This window comes from Epinephelus fuscoguttatus, linkage group LG3 (assembly GCF_011397635.1).
Source record: "Epinephelus fuscoguttatus linkage group LG3, E.fuscoguttatus.final_Chr_v1".
In the NCBI taxonomy this organism is placed as follows: Eukaryota; Metazoa; Chordata; class Actinopteri; order Perciformes; family Serranidae; genus Epinephelus; species Epinephelus fuscoguttatus.
Window position 1 is genome coordinate 22,285,617 of NC_064754.1, and position 20,858 is coordinate 22,306,474.

General features: G+C 41.8%; 1 protein-coding gene across 2 annotated transcripts in view; it reads right to left on the reverse strand.

Annotated features, from left to right (window-relative positions):
* The window catches only part of inpp4b (inositol polyphosphate-4-phosphatase type II B), a 311,501-nt gene that overhangs the window by 184,147 nt on the left and 106,496 nt on the right, over nt 1-20,858 (reverse strand). For both annotated transcript variants that reach the window (XM_049567168.1, XM_049567159.1), the window contains exons 2-3: nt 15,319-15,635; nt 8,107-8,151 (exon numbers count right to left, since the gene is read on the reverse strand). In XM_049567168.1, the coding sequence (XP_049423125.1) occupies nt 8,107-8,151; nt 15,319-15,403 (130 nt within the window). In that variant the 5' untranslated portion in view covers nt 15,404-15,635. The remainder of the gene's footprint in view (nt 1-8,106; nt 8,152-15,318; nt 15,636-20,858) is intronic.

Sequence of the window (20,858 nt, forward strand, 5' to 3'; positions counted from 1 at the left end):
TGTGTGTGTGTGTGTGTGTGTGTGTGTGTGTGTGTGCGTGTGTGTGCGTGTGTGTGCATGCGAGCGCTCATCTAGCAGTGATACTAGGCTATTACTAAAATAATATAAAAAAGAAAATAGGCCAGACGCCAGAACTATCCCAAATCGGTGCTGCAGTGATAGTTTTGGCTCGCTGGGTAAACAAAACGGCCGCAGAGCTCTGTGGCTGGCTTCCCAGCTTTTGGGTGCTTCCACCTCCTGTCTGAAGGTGAACCCAGCGGCTTTCACAGAGCTCTCTTGCCAGCCCCCAGAGCTCCATGGCTGGCTTCCAGGCTCTGGGGCACTTTGTGCCTCTTGTCTATCAGGCGGTTTCACCCAGTTGAGTTCTCAGGTATTGAAATTTGGCACAGATGGATTAAACATAAATCAGTACTCAGTCGTGCCAACGTAATTCAGACGGTACCCTTAAAAGTACCGAGTTCGTTAACTAACCCTACTACTCACGTTAAATAGCAGTCTACTTTTGTGTTTTGGTACAGTCAGTTTTTACACCTCCTGCAAACAGTACCCAAGTAAACATTAACTGTATTCAGGCAATCGATGTACTGTTCCCAGGTACGATACACAGTATTCACACTTATCAAATAAACTGGACTTTCAGGTCAAGTGTACTCAGATCCAGGCCCGCGTCCCTGATGCGAAAGCCTCCTTAGAGTCTCTCACTTCCGCAGTACTGCTGCATTTTACTCGGTGTTCAAGTTTTGAGGGAGACATGCGGGACTTAGCTCCCCAGAAGGAGACCTGTGTTCCCCTGAAAGCAATCTCAGAGCAAGTTTTTAAAGTGAAATGGTACTTGGGGCTCATAACAAGATAAATAATTAAGTATAAGTTTTATTAATATTTCTTCTCATCCAAGGGTTGACTTAAGATATAAAAATGAAATAATTCTCCTACTGACTGTCTCAGCTGAGACACAGGAGTCACCGTTTTAAATTGGCTGGTATTTTAAGTGACAGAAACATGCACAACATTTAAATTTCACTGGTGAGTTTGTTTGTTTATATCTTACATTTGGGGTACAGAAGATTTTTCACATCAGATTTTTATGACACAGTGTCAAAACAGAGGCAAACACCAACACACACAAATCCCCTCATTATTTTTGGTTTTGAAAAATAAGCCCTAAGCTGCAGTAGTAAAATTCAGCTAGTGATGAGTCTGACCACTGTATTCTACTGTATCCATGCAGAAGGAAGGAGGAAATGTTTTCAGCCTGTGCTCTTAGTCAGAGGGGGGGAATCATCTTTGTTATGCACTGATAGATAGATCACTATTGGGTTTTTTTTGGCTGGTGAGTGAGGCAAATCTAGTTATCCATCTTGCTAGTGGATGGAGTTTCTCTAATTAGTCCACATAAGCTGAGAGGCTCTATATAATTTGTTATTAACCAACAGCTACAGCGAACACTTCACATTACTTCCATCTAGGTGAAGATATAAGACTCTTAAATGAAGAAGAGATCACTTTAGTAGGAGTTTTGGCCTCTCTGCAGGAGCAGCCCTGAACAATCTGCCTCAATGACGCCGCTAAGTTCAAGTTTAAATTGTTTACTTCTTTCATCTGCGCAACATTTACAGAAAGCAATCACTGGCAGTGAAAATCTGAGGCCTGCAACTGGATGCATATACATAGAGATTCTGTGTCTGTATCTGTATGTTTCTGTATACTGACTGTTGAAACAAATGCTCCTCTGAGACAATAATATTAATACCTGGTAATACTGTGGAGCTTTAAGGAGCATTAATTCATGACTTTGAAATTCACCTGTCTAGTTTAAAGTATTGTACTGACTGCAGCGAAGACCTCAGAAGTTCTGCTGACCAGATAGATGCATGCATTTGTGATTTTTTTAAAAACCTGTTCTCCAATGACTTGCTACTGCACTTCCTTATAACTGGGGGACACATGAGAGACAGACTTAAAAAAGAACAATGCTGAGATATCCTGACTTTTAGTCTGTACGTTGGGTCAGGCTCCATACATGCCAGATCCTGCATTTCCCATAATGCAACTGGATAGAAACTTTACTTCAAACCTTATTGGGTGCTTTTTTTGATTATGCTAACTTTGGCCTCCTCATCTCTTTTCTCTGTGAGCCGCAAATCATTCCCCTCTGCCATCATGGAGGATCTTCCAATCCCTTATATGCACCTTGAGGAGACAAGGAACAAGGAGAGAAGAGGCTTCTGTAGGAGCTTAGAGTGAGGAAACACAAGTGTATCCTACAAGTGGTGTGACATATAAATACCACAACTCTATATGTGGGACAGTAACTGACTTACTATGGCTTAATACAGAACCAAGGATTCCTCCTTTGGCAGTTTGGACTCCTCCACTCTTGCATCTCTTCCTTGCATTTGTCGCTCACATCCTCGCTGAGAGGAGCTAAGATGCTATGAAGAGACGCAAGCCAGGGAAGCATGGAGACATGTAAGCATAATAAAAAGCCCCCATTACCTCCTTAGTGGTCACTTCTTTCAAACTCCACACCTTCAGTTTGTACCATGGGCTTTCTAATAAATATGTCAAATGTCAAGCCCCAGCCGAGATAACCCTGATGACATCATCTGGGTCATTTTTCACACTTTAGAGATTTCGCTCTAGAGCCACAGACAAACACTAAACATCTGTTCTCACAGGCTGAGTGATGTTCCTTGTAACGAGTAAATGGAGCTTCATGTGTTAAATCAGTGGGATGCTCCTTTAATCATTGCCATCTACCAGCAGCCTTGTTCCCCTAAACACCATGTTTGTCTTCAGTGATGTAATTAAATGTTAATTAGCTGCAAAGTTTATTGCAAAAGTTGGGCCCCACTCCTATACACACACAAAGACAAGGACATGTGCACATGATTAACAATCAAAAATTACTCCCTACACTCAGTTCCCTGTTGATTTTGAGTTTTAACAGGGACTACAACAGGAAGTACTGTACATCTCACCTCTCCACAAATAACTGAAATGGCTTCCAGTACACACACAGTTTAAGTTCTCTTGTTAATATAAGACACACTGAACAGCCTTCCTACACAAAGTGAATTCAACATGCTCAAAAGCTACAAATCACCCGGACCTCTGGAGTCATTTGATTTACTAAAGTTCAACTGAAAGTGAAGCTGCTTTTGGTTTTTGTGCGCCAAGTTGCTCAAATAACCTTACTGAAGACTTTAGATTTTCTCTGACTGCTTCTTTCAAAAGCAGCCTCAAAATATTTATTTATTTTTTGCTGCCTTTGAATAATTAGTACTGTATCTTAGCCACTGAATAGTTTATGTGGGCTGTCAGATTCAGGTCTGCTTGTAAAAGGTCATTAGGACTCTCGTCTTGGCTTGCCATCACGCCATGACCTTGAGGCACGCGCACTAGTGTCATCTATACTCTGAGTATGTCCTGGCTGTAGATGACTGAGTGGGGACACTAGAGGGCGCTAGGTGCTTTTCTTTTTTGCAGTGTAGTTTTTCTAAGCCACAAAGAAGACAACGTTCATTGATGTTTTGGGAAACTCAGCCCTGCACCAAAACATTTCCTAACTGTATTGGCTCGCAGCTACATCGCCTAAAAGCGACAGTGGACAGAGTTCAACCAAGGGACTGTTAGACTACAAAATGACAAAACAATTAGACGGTATAGGAAACATGCAACCGTCTTCTACAGTGGAGTCACTCGCTGTCAGGCAGCTACAGTAAACCTTTTACTACGGTACTTGGATACAAATATGGAAAATGAGCTAGAGAACATTTGTAGAGCTACATGATGATGTCAAGTCTGTCGCCCACCGCAGACCTTGTCTGTCCACAACAAAAGCTTCCTCAAGATAAAAATAGATATCACGTCACTGGATATAACGTTACTGGGACTAAAAATCTGCAGAAGCGCTACCGCTTAATGTACAGCACTGTGGTGAGGCCAGCAGGTCGACAGTGACTCACTGCTTGTGTCGCACCATTTGGTAACAGTAACTGAGTTACTGAATTTAAAAACTAACGCGTTAGAGTATTAGTTACTGCCAAAACTAACGGCATTACTGTAACGCGTTACTAATAACGCGTTACTGCCCAACAGTGTTCATGAGATAGTTTGCTGATTTCCAACCAATTCCAACCAGTGTATCATCACAATGTGTCTATTAGGGGTGTGACGATCCATCCATCTAGATCGATTTATCGATTTAATGATGCAAAGGGAAAACATCAATCCATATCGTCATCTTTAGCATAGGCTTTTACTTTGACAGTCGGTGTGAAAAAGCGGCAGGCAGATGGCAAACAGCCAAGAGAAAGACAATGAGGATAACATTATGTACTCGGGGATAGCAGCAGTGTCGCAATATTTTGGATGTTGGAGAAAATATAGGACAACAGTCAGAGCACATGGTGTATGTAGACAATGACGTTACGAGATAAAACACCATGTACCTTGCCTGGACAAGTGTCTCACTTGGCTAGAAAAAACATGCATGCAGGCTGAAATTAAACCGTGCTGTTCTGACGGGAGATGCAGTGACTTAAACCACCGGTGAATGAGAAAAATAATAACTTAAATGTAATCTGTTAAGCTATGAGAAGAGGAAAAAAAGTCTGCTAAGCGCTAGGCTAATTTATGCGGTGTAAATATACTTAAGCTAATAATGGGTGACTAGCAAAAAACAATAATTTTTCCATGAACCTTGACAGTTATTTCTGAGTTGAATGTTTGTCTTGTTGAATGATCTTGTTTTAATCTGTGTTTTATGGCTGTTTAGAGAAGTTTGTCCTCAGGGCTTTAAAGGGAAATTTCGGTTTATTTCAACCCGTCTCCTATCGTCCTAAATTTGTTTCAAGCCCTGATTTATTTGAGCCAGAATACACTGAGGAAGAGCTTCGTGAAAATGAAGAACGGAGGAGGAGAGAGAGAGAGGCACAACAGGTAGAGGACGACAGAGGAGGAATGGCTGCTGGAAGGCTTTAGCTCTGGAGATTGGTGGTGTAACGTTACTTGTGAATGCTGTGCCCCAATGCCCACAGAAGAGGAATACCTCTGTTGCAAGGAATGGGACCGGTTGCAGCCTTAGCTAAATGGTAAACAACAAACATGGCACCACACCGGTAAGGTAAGACAACACGTTTACATGTCGTTTTCTATATGTTCTCTGACATTTATCCTAACGATATGAGGCGGTCTTTGTGGAGAAAAAGCTTGTTTAGTGGACTAACTTTGCACTTGAAAGGATGCCTGTTCAATTAAGTTTTAACAGGTCTGACGCTACGGCTGTATCTAGGCTAACGGCTAACATGCTAACTATTATTTCTATGTCACTAGTCACTTGAAACAAATTTCGGATGATAGGAGATGGGTTGAAATAAACCGAAATTTCCCTTTAAGCAAGACATTCCTGAAGTTTTATGAAAAAGATGATGGCTGGGTTAAAATTAAAAGATTTCTTCCAGGACGGTCTCTCTGACAGAAAGGCCTGAAGGTTAACTTTTCCCATTTGCTGTTTTATTTGTGTTAGTGGAGTCAGTTTAAAGTTAACTTAACTGTTCTTATTATTTATGTGTTGTTTTTATCTTTTACGGCCAAAAGTAAAAAAGAAAGGGGTGGCAACGCCTTCTGTGACAGACTGTGTTAAACGGGCATTCAATATCGCCTAATATCGATTGCAAATCGAAATCATATTGTGGCAGGCTTTGTAATATCGAAAAATATTGTACCATTTCCAAATAATCGATATAATATCATGTGATGAAACTGGTGATTTACACCCCTAGTGTGTAGTATTTCCTTCCGTCTTACCAGCACCTTAATCTCCCTTTTCATTTCCCAGCTCAAATCTGGTGGATGACGCGAAATTTTCACTGGCTCTGTGGCTATCGCTCGAAACTACAGATTGTACTTCCACATTATGACACAAAAAAATCACCTAAAATGATGCCAGAAACATATTTTAGTGCACTGTTTAATTGAATTGTGCAAGTTTGTGAACAGGAAGTGAGCTTCATACTGTATTGTGAAAAACAGAGGCTGAAGATACTGAGATCAAACAGTAGCACTAGGCAGTACTGATCAACTATGAACGAAGATTCTGTTGCTACATTGCCAATTTATCGCAACTAAAATGTTTTCAAAAATATATTTTAGCCATCTATTTAAACATAATACGAAATCTTTGTTACCAGCCAGCCGCCATATTGTTATTCGGACGGGAGACTCACATTACTTCACCCACAAGCGGGAACATATATCGGTCCAGTATGGCGCAGTGCATTCTGTTGGTTAAAGGTTTTTTTACATCTTGAGCAGAAGTGAATGCTGCAGCCCTTTTTCCTCTGTTTCCTCTGGTCATGGAGCACCAATTTCAAAAGTAATTGTGTCTTTCTACTGCAATGACAGCCTAGCTTTGTGAAAAGACCATCTCTCCAGCAGGGAAATTCTTTTTTAAATTTGACTTGCCTTGCTCTAAATCGACGGCTGCTACCAGGAGGTAGCTGCTAATAGCTGCTGAGCCCTAATAGAAGCTTGTGGATTGTGAATGACTGTCGGATGAATGCTTGGTTACTATTCTTATTAATGACTTTAGCGCCATTTCATTTTTCCTTGAAAAGAATCCATTACACATTTAAACATATCAAGTATTTAAACATGTGATCTCCCTCCAGAGCTTAAACCATATTCAACTTTACATTATCGAGATCAATAAACGTTAGGAATAAAATATGCACATATCTAATAATAAAAAATTATAGAAATTAAACACTGTCATTAAGGGTTTGACAGATGTACTGTACATTGAGCACACATGAGCACACATTCAACCAGGGCAATTAAAGAGGGACATGGCATTTCTCTGTGCCAGCTGTCAGCTGTATTTTCCACCATGACAGATAATTTACATTCAAATTGTTTTCCTATTCAAGTGCAAACCCTCAACCTACAATATCATTTGAGTAGAAATTCGAATAAATTGAACATTTAGAAACCAAAGCAAGCATTACAAAGGCTTTATTAGATTTTTTTTACAGGATTTATTAGTATGCCTGTATCTACGATGTGTGCACATACACACCCAGCTGCGTGCACTTGTGAGTGTGTGTATATTTTCTCGATAATGACTCTCCTATTGAGCCCCACACACTCTCTATATAAATGAACTCTGATTACATGTCTTTATGGCTCACTGTAATTTTGCCCTCTGTGTAATAGCAATGGGACTTTCAGGAGTGTTCATGAGGTATCAACATGCAGCTGAGGTTTAAGCACACTGAAAACTGTTTTAAATGGTCACAAGATGTAGACTGAGCACTGCCCAGGCCTGGGGGTCATCATGTGACACCAGGGAGGATACATTTGTGGGTTCATTATCTTTCCTAATACCACTGAGATGAAACAGAAATTGTCGCCACATTTCTGGAATATCTGTATTCAGTTGTTCTTTGTTTATTGTGAGCGCAACAGTGGGGAGTCTTTGTTGCAGTTGCTTCAAAAGTTAGAGATAAGGGAGCCAAGACACCAGTCGTTGATGCTGTCAGTCTCCTCTGTCAGAGACCACAGGAATAATATTTCTGTTTGGATTTTCACTTTAGGAAACTTGACCTGAGCCACAATGAATTGTCTCGAAATAGAATTCCAGCATCTCAGTCCCATAAAAAATGAATGAGGCCATCTCCACGAAAAAAGTTCAAAAGGACCCTCTCGCCACTCTGTGTAATGTTTTCTCTCTGCCTTTTTCTGTGTTGTCCCTTCTAACCGCGCTCGGGGCGTGTGTATGTGTCAGAATGAGAAAAGATTAAGGATGTCGGCAGATATGCCACTAATTCTGACTGACTTCTGCATTAGTGTAACTGTCAGCATGTGACTGTTTGGCTGTGTGTGTTTACAACAGTTACATTTGGATTTATTTTAGCCACAGGGGCTGATAGGCCATGAAACTTGGCTGTGTTTCTGGACGAGGGAAGAGGGATCTGACATTACTGAAAGTGTGCAACCATGCAAGCGAGTCCATGTTACTTTAATGTGCTTACAAGGATGTCAGGAGGGAGTGGAATATCCCCAAATTGACCCTTGAATCACAGAGTAAACACAGGGACTTACCAAGGCTGAACTCCACCTGAGGCAGCTTGGGTGTTAGAATAACACCTGAGAGAGACAGAGAGAGAGAGGAAGATTGAGAGGGAGATAAAAGTAAACATTAGAACAATGGAAGAAACGAGTAAATAACACACTGAAAGTGAATCAGAGCACTGACTATTGCAGTTTGACTCTACTTAGGTTTAAAGGGGCTTTATGTGAAATTCAGAGTAAATGAGTTGTCTGGACAACATGGAGGTGGCTGAGCTGGCAGCTAGCAGCTAAAGTGCTAATTCCATAAACAGCATTAAACAACGGCAACAGTGCTAATGGAGCTAAAGGTGTTAACCAGGGTTAACCGGAGGGTGGGCACTATGCTTCTGTGACGACGTTGTCCCAATATTAGCGGTAACCACCATATGAGCACAGTACAAATGATGAGCACAGCTAGACCGACTTACCACACCAAACCACAGAGAAGCTCAGGTGACAACACACACAGAGGTAGCATGGCTTTACTCTTTGCTCAGGATGGCATTACTCCACTGTATCTTTTCAAAGACTGGTTTCCTGCCATATCAACACTCTGAATATCACTTATAGAACCTTTAACATGTGTGGGTTTACCACTGACTAATTTACAAACGGATTAAGCTGACAGTTAATTTTATGATGAATCAATTAATATTCTGGTTTAAAGATGTCAGAAAACAATGACAGTTTCCCAGAGCCCACGCTGTCATCCTCAATTAACATGTTTTTCCAGTATGACCAGTCTGATACCCCAAAACATTAATTTTAGAAGGACAAAAAAAAAAAAAGGCAGCCAGTTTTCACAATTTGCTAGCAATTATCTGTCAATGTGCATGTTTTCCTTTCTTCTTATTAAAATAGTTGCAAATAATTTTTCATACAACCAACTTTTTCCACAAATTTTTTCAGCACTGAAGAAGAATTCCTCTACTTCAAATTAAAAGGGATAACCACATCGCCCATAGACACAGAATATAAAGTAGACAAAAGGGCTGAAATCTGATCCATTTTCCTCCAATGTGGCACCACTGGAGACAGAAACTATTTCAATCAGCACAAAAACAAATCTTTAGAGACTATATTCAAGCACGCCAGGAGCACGACAGGATCCCAAAATGCCACAGTGATAAGTGTAACTGTTCATTTTAGATTATGCAAACACACTGCATTCTTCGCAAGTGTCAAAACAAGAGAATCTAGGTATCCATTGTCCTTGAGGGTTTATGCCATAATGATTAGTAAAGGACTGACTGCTTGTATCATCTGGTGCCAACGCTGTCTCTCATTCATCACTCTCCCAGTCCGACACACAACCAAACAGATGAAACACCTGCACGATGGTGCAACACGTAGAGGGGCCCTAAACCACTTAATGCCGCTCTCCACTTCCTGGGGTGCTTGGACACAATTGGCCTCTCTAAGGCTCATCAACCCCACTAATGGGCCATGGATACTCGATGCTTACTAATGTATGGGAGCCACACGACTTTCGGTAATAGTCATTTTATATAATGAGGATCCTTCACTAAAAATGATTTACTTGTGTTTTATAATTACTTCAGTCACCGCACTTTCTTGGCAGCTTCTATGTCAAGTTGGGTCAGTTTATTTCTACAGCCTTTCATCACACTTCAAGGTCTTTGCAGAGGACAAGTCTACTTTGATCCGACTAAACAACAATCACACAACAAAATGATGCAATCTTAAAGTAAGAAACGGTGCAAGACAAGACTGCATGCTGGAAAGACATAAAACCTGCCTATCCTAGACGTAACACCACCAACCACTGGCCCTCTGTAAAGACAAGGAACACCTGCCAAGAAAAAAAATGATCAGAGCAAATGCTGAGAAAACCTGAGGTGGAGCAAATAAAGCAGTCAAATCATCTGTGTTATTAGCAGTTGTTAAACAGTTGTTTTCCTGTGATCTCGTGACAAAGAAAGGAAGATGTGCTCAAAAGAAGAAAAAACTTTCATATCTATAGGAGCCTCCTGGTGAAGCACAGGAATGCTAATAGAAAAGACCCAGATAATACACCCTTATAACTGACAATTCCCTTGAGTAATGCCACGGTATCGAGAAAGTTGGTTTCCTTTAACTGTCAGTGAAAGTTCAAAGATGCTTCTATACAACATCACAGATTTGCTGCATGTCTCTGTGCTGTTGTTTCCATCTTGGGGGGATAAATGTGGAGCTGTTCAAGATCACAGCAATGCTATGAAACATGTTAAGGGTGGAATATTATACAGTAAATTCAAATGCAAGGGTTGAAAAGAATTTAATTTGAGAAACAGTTTATGTTTCTCTATACTTCATCACAGTAAGAGATTCATGAAATTATCAGGAAACAATATAAACTGTGTAATGAAGATTGATTTAAGACATACTACAGTATTTTAATAGAATTAAAGACTGAATTTTTACTTAATTTACGCAGGAAATCATGTGTTAACTACCTATTATCACTCTCAAAAATTTAATTCCACTCTTTCAGTTTCAACATCATTTATCACAAGTTGCTTTATAAATTAGTTTAATGATTTTTATGAGTTTTGCCTTGCTCACATTGAGAAATAGAGTGTTTAAATCAAATCATCTCTTCAAAAAGTTGCGGTTCTTTTTCAGCAGTATCCAGAAGTTGTTTCTGACTACAACAGTATGAATACCGGTACAGTTTCTTTTCTTCTTTTACATGTACTCTCTGGTATGTCTAATTTAAAGTCATGTAGAACAAACAATGTGGGCACTGCTATTTAATAACAAGCCTACAAAAGTCTGGGGATCATTAGCATTACTTGTGCCCTCTTGAGAGTGACTTGCCTACTGAGGCTGAAGAAATGCCCGGCAACTTGACAAAAAAACACATGGAACTTACAGTGCATATCTAAATTCAGCGAATATGTTGCCAAAAATTTTAAATAAAATCTCAATTTGCCATGTGTTTGCTCAAGTGTCAGAGAATTTAGCTCGTCAGCTGCTGTCAGGACAGGCTACATTTGAATGAACGGGCTTATGCAAACTTAGTGCAATATCTGTTATGCATACAACTACAGCAACCCACAAATTAATCAAATGCACATGTAGTTGAAGTACGAGGATACGTTGGGACACACACACACAGGGAGTTACACAAACAGGGTAATTATGCATGTAAATATACTTTCTGTGTTGCTATCTGGTTTTCACATTACTATCATCATCATCATCCCTTTCCTCAGGGGTCATGTCTCTTCATGTTGTCACCACTAAGGCTTCCTTGTGAGTGCTGATGAAACTTTAATAAGCCTGGATGACATGTTGTGTGGTGGCAACAGAAAGCCCTTTAGCTAGGTGGGCTGAGACGGTGCCAGCTGTTGGGTCTTGTCTCTGGTGCCATCATGGGGGACTGTCACTTGAGCAGCCCAGTTACTTTGGAGGACTCCATCTGCGCAAGACACCAACTTATCTAAAGCGGTAGAAAGCGGTGGAAAATATCTGTCATTGCAGAACTAATTGAATACAGATAAGACGTAAAGCCGAGTCTGGGTCTGATATGGGTTGGGGGCTACTGATCATGAGACATACACGCATGGGAAAGCAACTAGATATGCTTGATAGTGAAGCAGGGGGAGGACTGGAGTTAAAAGATGTCTGAATTTCAGAGCACAGCCTGTGAGTGTGTCAAGTATTTATAGAAGGATCATGCCAGATGCTTTGATGATAAGACAGGCAACACAGGTTATGCTCCATCTTTGAGGACAAATACATGGCATTTAATAGCGCAGCTCTGGTGAGTGTTGTTCACATGATCACAGTGACTCCGCATCCACAGTTATTAAAATCATGGACAAATTATGCGCACACAACCTGAGGACAGAACACCTGTTATGTACACTGTGACACCGTCCTTGTCTTCGAGCACTGAACACACCGCATGTCATTAACCTCTTGGTGAGAACCAAGCTGACCAAAAAAAAAATACACAAAGTCTAATTACAATGATTAGCCATTACACGGGGAAAGGTCAACCACCTGTACTGTCCATCTCAATCACATCTCCTTTACGCCGGAGCTCACAGGTGATCCTGCTCCAATGCGTGGATAAGTATGAGGAGAAAAGTGGAACAGGTGTGGTATTTAAAATCGATATCCGCTGGCATTATGAATATGGTAATAAGCTCAGCAAGGCGGCAGGCAGGCAGGCAGGCAGGCAGGCGGCACATGCAGATGTAACTCCCAGAGGGGCCCAAAGCAAATGAGGTGTGCCCGCCCGCTATACTGCAGTTTCATCTGGCTCTAGAAATAACAGCACAGCCCCACTGTACCTCCAATCTATCACCCCCCCTGTCTGCGGGTGGTATCAGTAGGGAAAAAGGCACGCTGAAGGGAGAGGAGAGGGTAATTTATTAGGATGTGAGCAGACTAGGTGATTCCTCTGGAATGACAAAGTTAATTAATGTACAGGGACTTAAGTTGTCCGTCTTGCAGATGATCATTTAACCCTCTTCCCTTCTCATTGCCCTGCTTCCTCACCCACTGCACAGTGTGATAACCAAGCGCCAGCTAGTAGGAAATGTGGGGGAGTGAGCGCACAGATCTCACATGGGATTGCTCCCTTATTCCTGACTCCACAAAAAATAACTGTGGAAAAGCTCCAAAATGCTGCCCGTCGCTGCTCCGGTCTCCGTCATGTGCTTCCAGCTCAACTAAGAAAATCAAGCAATTTCCAAAAAGAGCTCTGATAAACCCTCTCGCAGTGGGTAAAGCACACATTCTTAATCACTCCTGCTTATCCTCTTCATGAATAGATATTACATATAAGAGCCTGTGCCTAAGAACAAATCCTGTTTATATTTTGAATATCATTTACTTTGGATTTTGAGATGATATTAATAATTCACTTTGGTGGCTGGCTCACCGTGGGATTTTATATTTTAGGCATTATAACTGGCCGTCTCTCAATAAACCATTCCGCCACAAACACCACCAAGTCGACATCACAAGCATACTAACTGCACTCTTTCTTTCTTCCAATTCCTTTTGTCCTATCTTACTTTCTTCTCTATTCTGTAGTTTAAATTGCCTGAACAACACCTGCACATCCTTTCTGATGATTCACTCATCAGCCAGGCTAACATACCGCTAACACGATTGATGTTTGCACAAACAGGCATCCTATTAGGACAAGTGGTGCTGAATGGGAGAGTGAGTTATCGTCACATTACTGCCCTGGGAGATTGAGAGGGGACAGATGGTTTTGTTGCCAGCGTTTAATGAAGTGTTGTGAATCAGTTGGGTGTGCTGAGGAGGTCTTGACTGTCGCGTCGATGGGAGATGGAGTGTGGAGGGTTAACGAGGGCACAGAGGGAATACGTTCTGCTCCACAACAGTCTTGTGATGTCAAGCATTGTGCGATAAAAATCCATCAATTACGCTGCAGCTTTCATTGAACACCCACATGCACCTATACCAATTCTGTTATGAATACTTAATAGATAAAATCACATAATTTTACCCCTTATGGTGAGGAGTTTGTAAAATGCCAACTCAGTCCCACCTTAATAAGTACTGAGCAGCACCCACTGTTCTCTCCTGTCAAGAAGGAGGAGATAAACTATTTCACCTTGCGACTGATAATGCGGGGTTGTCAACTTGTCTTTCGTGCCAAACATGGTAATTATGTGCTTTGCTCTTCCCTTTTGTCTCCCAGGATGCTTGGGGAAAACACAACAGAGGTACAGTGAGGTGTTTGTCGTTACTGTAGCACTCCCACACCTGTCAGATGTCATTGCCAAACTGTGACTGTGTGATTTTATAGCAGCGCAAATCCAGGGTTCGCAATTAGGTCATAACTGTAAAAGCATGAGCACATGTGTGACTGTGCATGCGTGCTTACATCTGTGCATGTAAGGATGTGCTGGTGTATGCGTGTTTAGATATTCCCTTGTGTGTGTGTGTGTGTGTGTGTGTGTGTGTTTGCATGTAAGCATGTGTGTAATTGTGCATTTAAGCTGGTTCAGCGTGTATCTGTGTGGTTTGAGGCAAAGGAGACAAGGCATCATGAATTGCGCTTTCATTCCTCTTTGTACGCCTCCATTTACTTATCCCCATGGGGAAGATGATGGTGTTGAGCTTGCATGCCAATGCAAATGCTTAGCGGCGCTGCATGCAGTGTCTGTCCTTTTTGGTGAGCAAAGGTATTAAACTTGGAGAGCAGGCTTTGTGGCATCACTGATATGGCTAATCTCTTTAGCATTCTCCTGTTGTGATGGGCACTGAGACATCTAGTTTGCCTCTGCCAGTGCTCATTAGTGACAACACATTCAGGCTGTATGGAATATGACTGCAGTAAAAAAAAAAGCAAAGCACACACACACAGACAGAAACATGGATGCACACACAGGCACTCAAACAGATGTGAGAATTTGTTGCCATGTCTGTGTTTTTCAAACTTCAAACTCTGCAGAGCCACTAAATTAAATTCAGTGTTGCCCAAAATTAGGTAAGGCAGGCTCCTCTGACAGAACTGACCACATTCTGAGACAATCTGCGATTTTAATTCAACCACGCTGCAAGAGCCTAACACTTATCGGAAACCTGTCGAAAAGGCAGCCACTAAGTTTTAGAATAAATTCTCTGGAATAATTTGAAGAGACACTTGACCATTAACTTATAAACATGACATCGCTCCAAATAATCCAGAATCAACTGGCTGGTGAGACACAGTGTACTCATTTCGAATTTAAAAATTAAATAATTAATTAGTAATTTTCAGGACTCACCTGTGAACACTTTATGCTAATGGAATGTATAATTAATGTTCTTTTGTAATAACTGCAACAACATAATCCCAAGGCGCCCCACCGAATTCACTCATTCAGTGATTATTGATCAGTGTACATTTAATACTGTTTCCCTTTCTCACTCTTACTAGTACCTCCACCCTCTCTTTCTCTCTCCCCAACACACACACTCCTTCTCTCTCTGCGTGTGTCTTAGAGAGACAGAACCACTGCAAACACAAACAGAGGGAAAATATGCAAAAAATAGACATCATTGGGACACGTATTTATAAAAACAGTGGGATACTATGCAGGAGACAGAATCAATTTAATAGAAAACAAGATGTTTCAGAGTTTTACTGTGTGAGGAAGGACACAGGAGAGAGCTAGAGGAGACAGATTAAGGGACAGGCGGACAGACAACACAGTGCAGTGAGCTCACCGGCAGCGGTCAGTCCTTCAGGGTTGGCACTCAGCTCCTTCATGTCAACCATGCAGTGTCCCAGTTGTTGGGTGCCGTCCTCCATCTGTCCAGCTTGCCCCTCAGTTCTCCCTCTCCCACCTCCTCTCCCACCTCCTCCACGAAACACCACAGTCCAGTCCAGTTCCCCGGCTCACACGCAGCCTGCCAAGCGGAAAAGCTGTCACAAAGATAGCAATCCGCTCGCCTCGCTTTCTTGCTGCCTCACAGCGCGCTCTCTGGCAGCATTAAAGATGCCTTTTGGAAACTAATACGGAAGAGAGGGACCGGCGAGGGACCTGGAGCAGCGGCGGGGAGGGAGGGAGGTAGAGAGGGAGGGAGGGGGAGAGCAGGAGAAGAGAGGGGAAGGGAGGAGTGATGAGGGAGTGAGACTCAGAATGAAAGAGAAAGCAGCACAGAATTGATGTTATGTGCGATACACAGGTCTATCCATCAATCTTTGGGCTGTCAGTAGGGCACCTAGACCAGACTGCACAGCGCAACACAGCCAAACAGACACAACTCTGCCTGTCTCTCTCCTTCTCTTCTCACTGCGCAGCCAGTGCTGCATCCAGACATGGCAGCAGGGGTCCCTCTGATTTCTGACATCCGTCTCCCTCCCCCTCTCAAGCCTCCTCTCTCCACTCCACCACCCCTTTCGTTTCTTTTCTAGCAGCAAAACAATTAACAAGCATCTGACTGTTTGGCTCCATACGGTGAGCCAGCATCATGCAGCATGTGATTTTGGAAGTTACATATGGTAGACAGGGAGAGGAGGGGAGGAGAGGGAGAATTCTTGGTACAATGTAATGTAATTGCTGAGTATTACTCAACATGGCATCTTCACTACAGGGTTAAATCAACAGGTTAAACAGCGAAAGTGCCAGAGATAATAAATGTTTCTTGTGTTATTTCGACCAAACATCTGGGCCGGAAATCTGCAAATAGAAAACGAGGCGACAAAAGATTTTGCTTTAATCAGCAATTATATGTAATGAAGAGCAGAATAATGCAGCTCTCCTCTTCTCTCTTCCTCTGTCTTTATTTGTTGCCCTCGCCGCCTCTCCACCCACTCATACTGTGAAGGTTATTGTTAGTTATTTGGCCACCAAGGCCATGATGCTACAGTAAGACCGTATCTAAAATCAATGTTAATTTATACCCTGCTGAATGGAGAGGGTGTTGTGGTCTGAGCTAAAGCTCAATAAAGACACAGAGAGGGCAGCAGCCTCAAACTCCTAAAGGAGGTAAACACCTACAAAATGTATTATGGAACATGCAGCATCAAACTGAAGTGAAAACACTGAGATATCTGATAGTTAAGATACAAAAAATGTGACAGCTCGTGGCTTAAATCAGATAAAAATAGGGGTTAAAAGCAAGTGCTATTTAATGCTACTTGCATATCTTTATCTTTTCATGAGTTTTCTGTGTATTTGATCTACAATTAAACACACATTACAAATCTTGAATGGAAGTGACACATTAATTTATAAGCACAAGACATGGGAGAATGAAGAATTCATCCAGTGGGAGGAATTTTTAAAAATACAAAAAGTAATTTTGATATTGTTAAACAATCTTTAAATGTTCATTCATTCATTTTCCGTAACCACTTGTCCCGTTGGGGGTCACAGGGGGGCTGGAGCCTATCCCAGCTGACATTGGGCAAAAGGCAGGGTATACCCTGGACAGGCAGCCAGACTGTCACAGGGCTGACACATAGAGACAAACAACTATTCACGCTCAGATTCACACCTATGGCTACGGCCATTTTAGAGTCACCAATTAACTTGCAAACTCTGCACAGAAGATCTTCCCTACCCTGGGTTCGAACCAGGAAAAGATTGAATGTTCATGCCACCCTCTTTTGTTTATTTTTGGTCACTGATAATTAAATATTTTTTAGATTCATTTTCTAGTTTTTGGGCGGCTGTGAGTCCCCAAATTCGCATAAATATTGACACAGAACTAAAACGAGCATGAGATAGGCAACTGTTATGTAGAAAAAAGTTAAAGAGATGGTGTAAAGTAAACCAAGACGGTCTTAAATCCTGGGTCACAATCTGAGCACCCAAATATTGTTTTAGAAATGACAGTTTTGACGTATTACTGTTAGGGGTCATGGGGGGGCTGGAGCCTATCCCAGGTGACACTGGGTGAGAGGCGGGGTACACCCTGGACACGTCACCAGACTATCACAGGGCTGACACATAGAGACAGACAACCATTCATACCATAATACATTATCATATGCTTATTATTATAACTGCATTAATAAAACCAACAAAAAAAGGCGTCCAAGTATCTATGAAGTTGTTGTGTGTTAATGAAAAGTAATAACCCACATTACACACAGGACCGAGGCTGCCAGCTAATATCATTTAAGCGGGTTGTGAGGGATTATGTGTCCCGTAACAGAATTAATGAGACTTTGTTCACCTGTTTACAAATACAGTTTTGAAGACAACACCAAGGCTACATTCGGACTGCGGGCAAATCGGATTTGTTACTCAAATCCTATCTTTATTTGTAAGTGATCAGATCGAATTTGTGTGTACAGATATCATCCACCTATCTGCAAGGGTTGCTGTGGTGACAACCTGGTGTCAGTGACTATGTAGCTTTCCCACGCGGATCCCTGAGAAATGGAGGTCCATCATTTCACTCTCATGCTGTCAAGTCTTGAGCAAGCTCCTCTGTCACACCAGAGAACTCAGCAACGTAGCAGACTGGTACACTCTGCGATGGTCAGTACTGCAGTCCAGTCCAATTTGAGCTTCAAGACTGCAAAGCATCTGTAGAAATCGGATTGGAATTGCATTTCAAACCAAAAAAAAACTAAAAATCTAAAACTAAAAATCTAGGGAGCCCCTTTTGAGTGCACAATATAAATAAGTTATTTTCACAAGATAATTAACTTGTTCCCACAAAATAAAAACGTGGGCGTAGAGCAGAATTATCTTGTTTGCACAAGATAATTATCTTGTTCAAAAAGGAAAGTAAAAATTCACCTTTAGGGGTTATGTAGAAATTAAATCTGAACACAATTTGAATATGCCAAAAAAACGACTTGGGCAAGCAGTCCAACAAGGTCTTAGTATTTCTTCCTATGTTATTCAGTGACTGAACGTAAATATATCATTTTATAGACTGACAGAAGCTTTAAACAACATAATCAGCCATTAAAAGCAATACTGGTCAAACCCTAGATGCAGGCCACATGGGCCACGTTGAGCTCATGTGCTTTCTTGAGGCGGCTGGTCTGGGTTGGGGTTGGTGCCAAAAACCTAAATGAAGATAAATTGGTCCCTGCAGGAGCAATAAGACAGAAGATGAATCCACTTTGCACGAGGAGGTTTCTTCCTCACTTTCTACTACTCTCTCCATCCTTATCCCTTCATCCCTCTAGTGTTACATTCTCCTTGTTTCCCTCCCCCTCTACTCCCTAAAACCATCAAGATGAATGTTGTCTTCTTCTGCTTTAATGAAAATGTGGTGGCTCACACATACACAAAAATGCGATCGCGTACGCGTGTTCACACACACACAACCACAGCGGAGAGGCAAACAGGTCTGTGGAGTGATCTATTAACATTCTAATACGTTTCTTTTAAAGGCGACATGTGTTGTCTTATTAAAGCCTGACTGATAGAGGGGGCTGGAGAAAATCAATAGACAATGCACTACGGTTGGAGAATAGTACAAGTACACTGAGAAGAAAATAAACATGGCCTTTTTAGTTATTCGGCCCCAAAGCCTGCAGAATAGATCCTCACATTTACCCATTTCAATAGCACTTGAGGCCCATTAGAATTTGTGATACACTCCTTCACAGTATTAACTGAGGAGAGCCAATAGCTTGATTCACAGCTGAGTCTGGGGTGCATGTTGCCGCCGCCAAGGTTACACAGCTGAAGTGCAGTAAAAGCCGCAGCGAGAGACATCCCATTGTGTAAATACACACTGTGGCCAAAAATGAACAGGAGAAAATTTGCTCTGGGCAGTCTTTGGCCTCACTTAGACCAATGTCTTAAATCCCTGCACATGAAATTATACTTCTATTGATTTACATGAGTAGTGGATGGATTTGCATTTGTTTTTTTGTTTTTTTACATCTATTGGGCATTAATGTTATATGTGTGGTTACAGAAAACAGCATGCTGAATGTGGCAACCACAAGAACAAAACAACAGCATCAAAGTATTCACCTTCCGGACAGCTACCCCTGCTGGATGTCCCCTCTTTCATTTAAACTCCCTTGTGCCATTAACAGCAAAGAAAGAAGCCACTGCACACCTCTGGTGACAGCACAAGCAAAAACAGTTTGGTTTGCTGATCTGGATTTGGTGGGAAGAAGTGCAGAATGAAAGACTAAACATATTACAACGTTTAGTAAAGATTTTAATGAGGATACAAATCAATGAGTAACACTACAGAAGGGCACTCAGAGAGCGCAGACCTCCGCTTAGGCTAAATGCCCTTTTTCATAATGTTGACTAAAGTAAAAAAAACAATATGTGTTCACGCTATGATTCCAATCTGCTCAAACATTTAATGGGTTCTTCCTTGACCTATATCCTTCCACCAAGATTCATGAAACTCTGGCCTGTATGGTTCTAAATGCTATATTGTAGGCAACTGGGCTTGCTTGAGCTTTGAGTTCTGACTGGTGGGAAGTTGCAAGCTTTTAAACCCTGTGTGGGTGTGAACCCTTACAAAGTCGTTGAGGTCACATGCTGAGTTCCGAGTTCCAGTGTTGTTAGGGTCGCATGCGAGTTGTTGACCCACCTGGCCATGATGTGGTTTGTTAGGGTTGGATGAGTTCAGGTGTGAATGGGTGTTAAGCTGTTCGGGGAGGTAGTTGTAGATGGGTGATAAGTGGTGTTGTATGCCACTTCCTCTGTGGTGACCATTGTTAAACAGAGGAAGTGGCCTACGACACCACTTATGGCTCACCTACAATGCAGTCTTTAGTTGCCTCCCTAAACAGCTTAACACCCATTCACATCTGGACGCAGCCAACCCTACTGACCCACATGATGGCTGGGTGGGTCAATGACTCACAGGTGACCTCAACGACTCTATAAAGACTAATTTCTGCTTGGGTGCACGACAGAAATTAAACAGTCTCTGGATGTTTTCAATTCATGCCTCAGCGAAAGGTTTCAGTCATCTCTGTGGTAACCACAGAGCCCCTGCTTTTGTTTACAGTCCAGGTCTACTTCTGTTGCCGTTTGGTAAAGACTACTCTGCACAGACAGCTGTGTTAGTCACACAGATATCCCACTGTACATGTGTTTTCATCTTATTAACCTAATATTTATTGATCGATCAGCCCCCAGTCTGTTGGTGAGCAACAGATTCCCCTCATCTGCTGCAGTGGGTGGGGACAGAAAATCAATTAATCAATAAATTAAAATACTCTTGATTTCCTCCCGTGGCGCTGACATGAAAAATATTTTTGTTCAGTAAATGTCAGCTGTCAGTCAGCTTGGTGAGGGCAGTGTGGCCAGCTTATA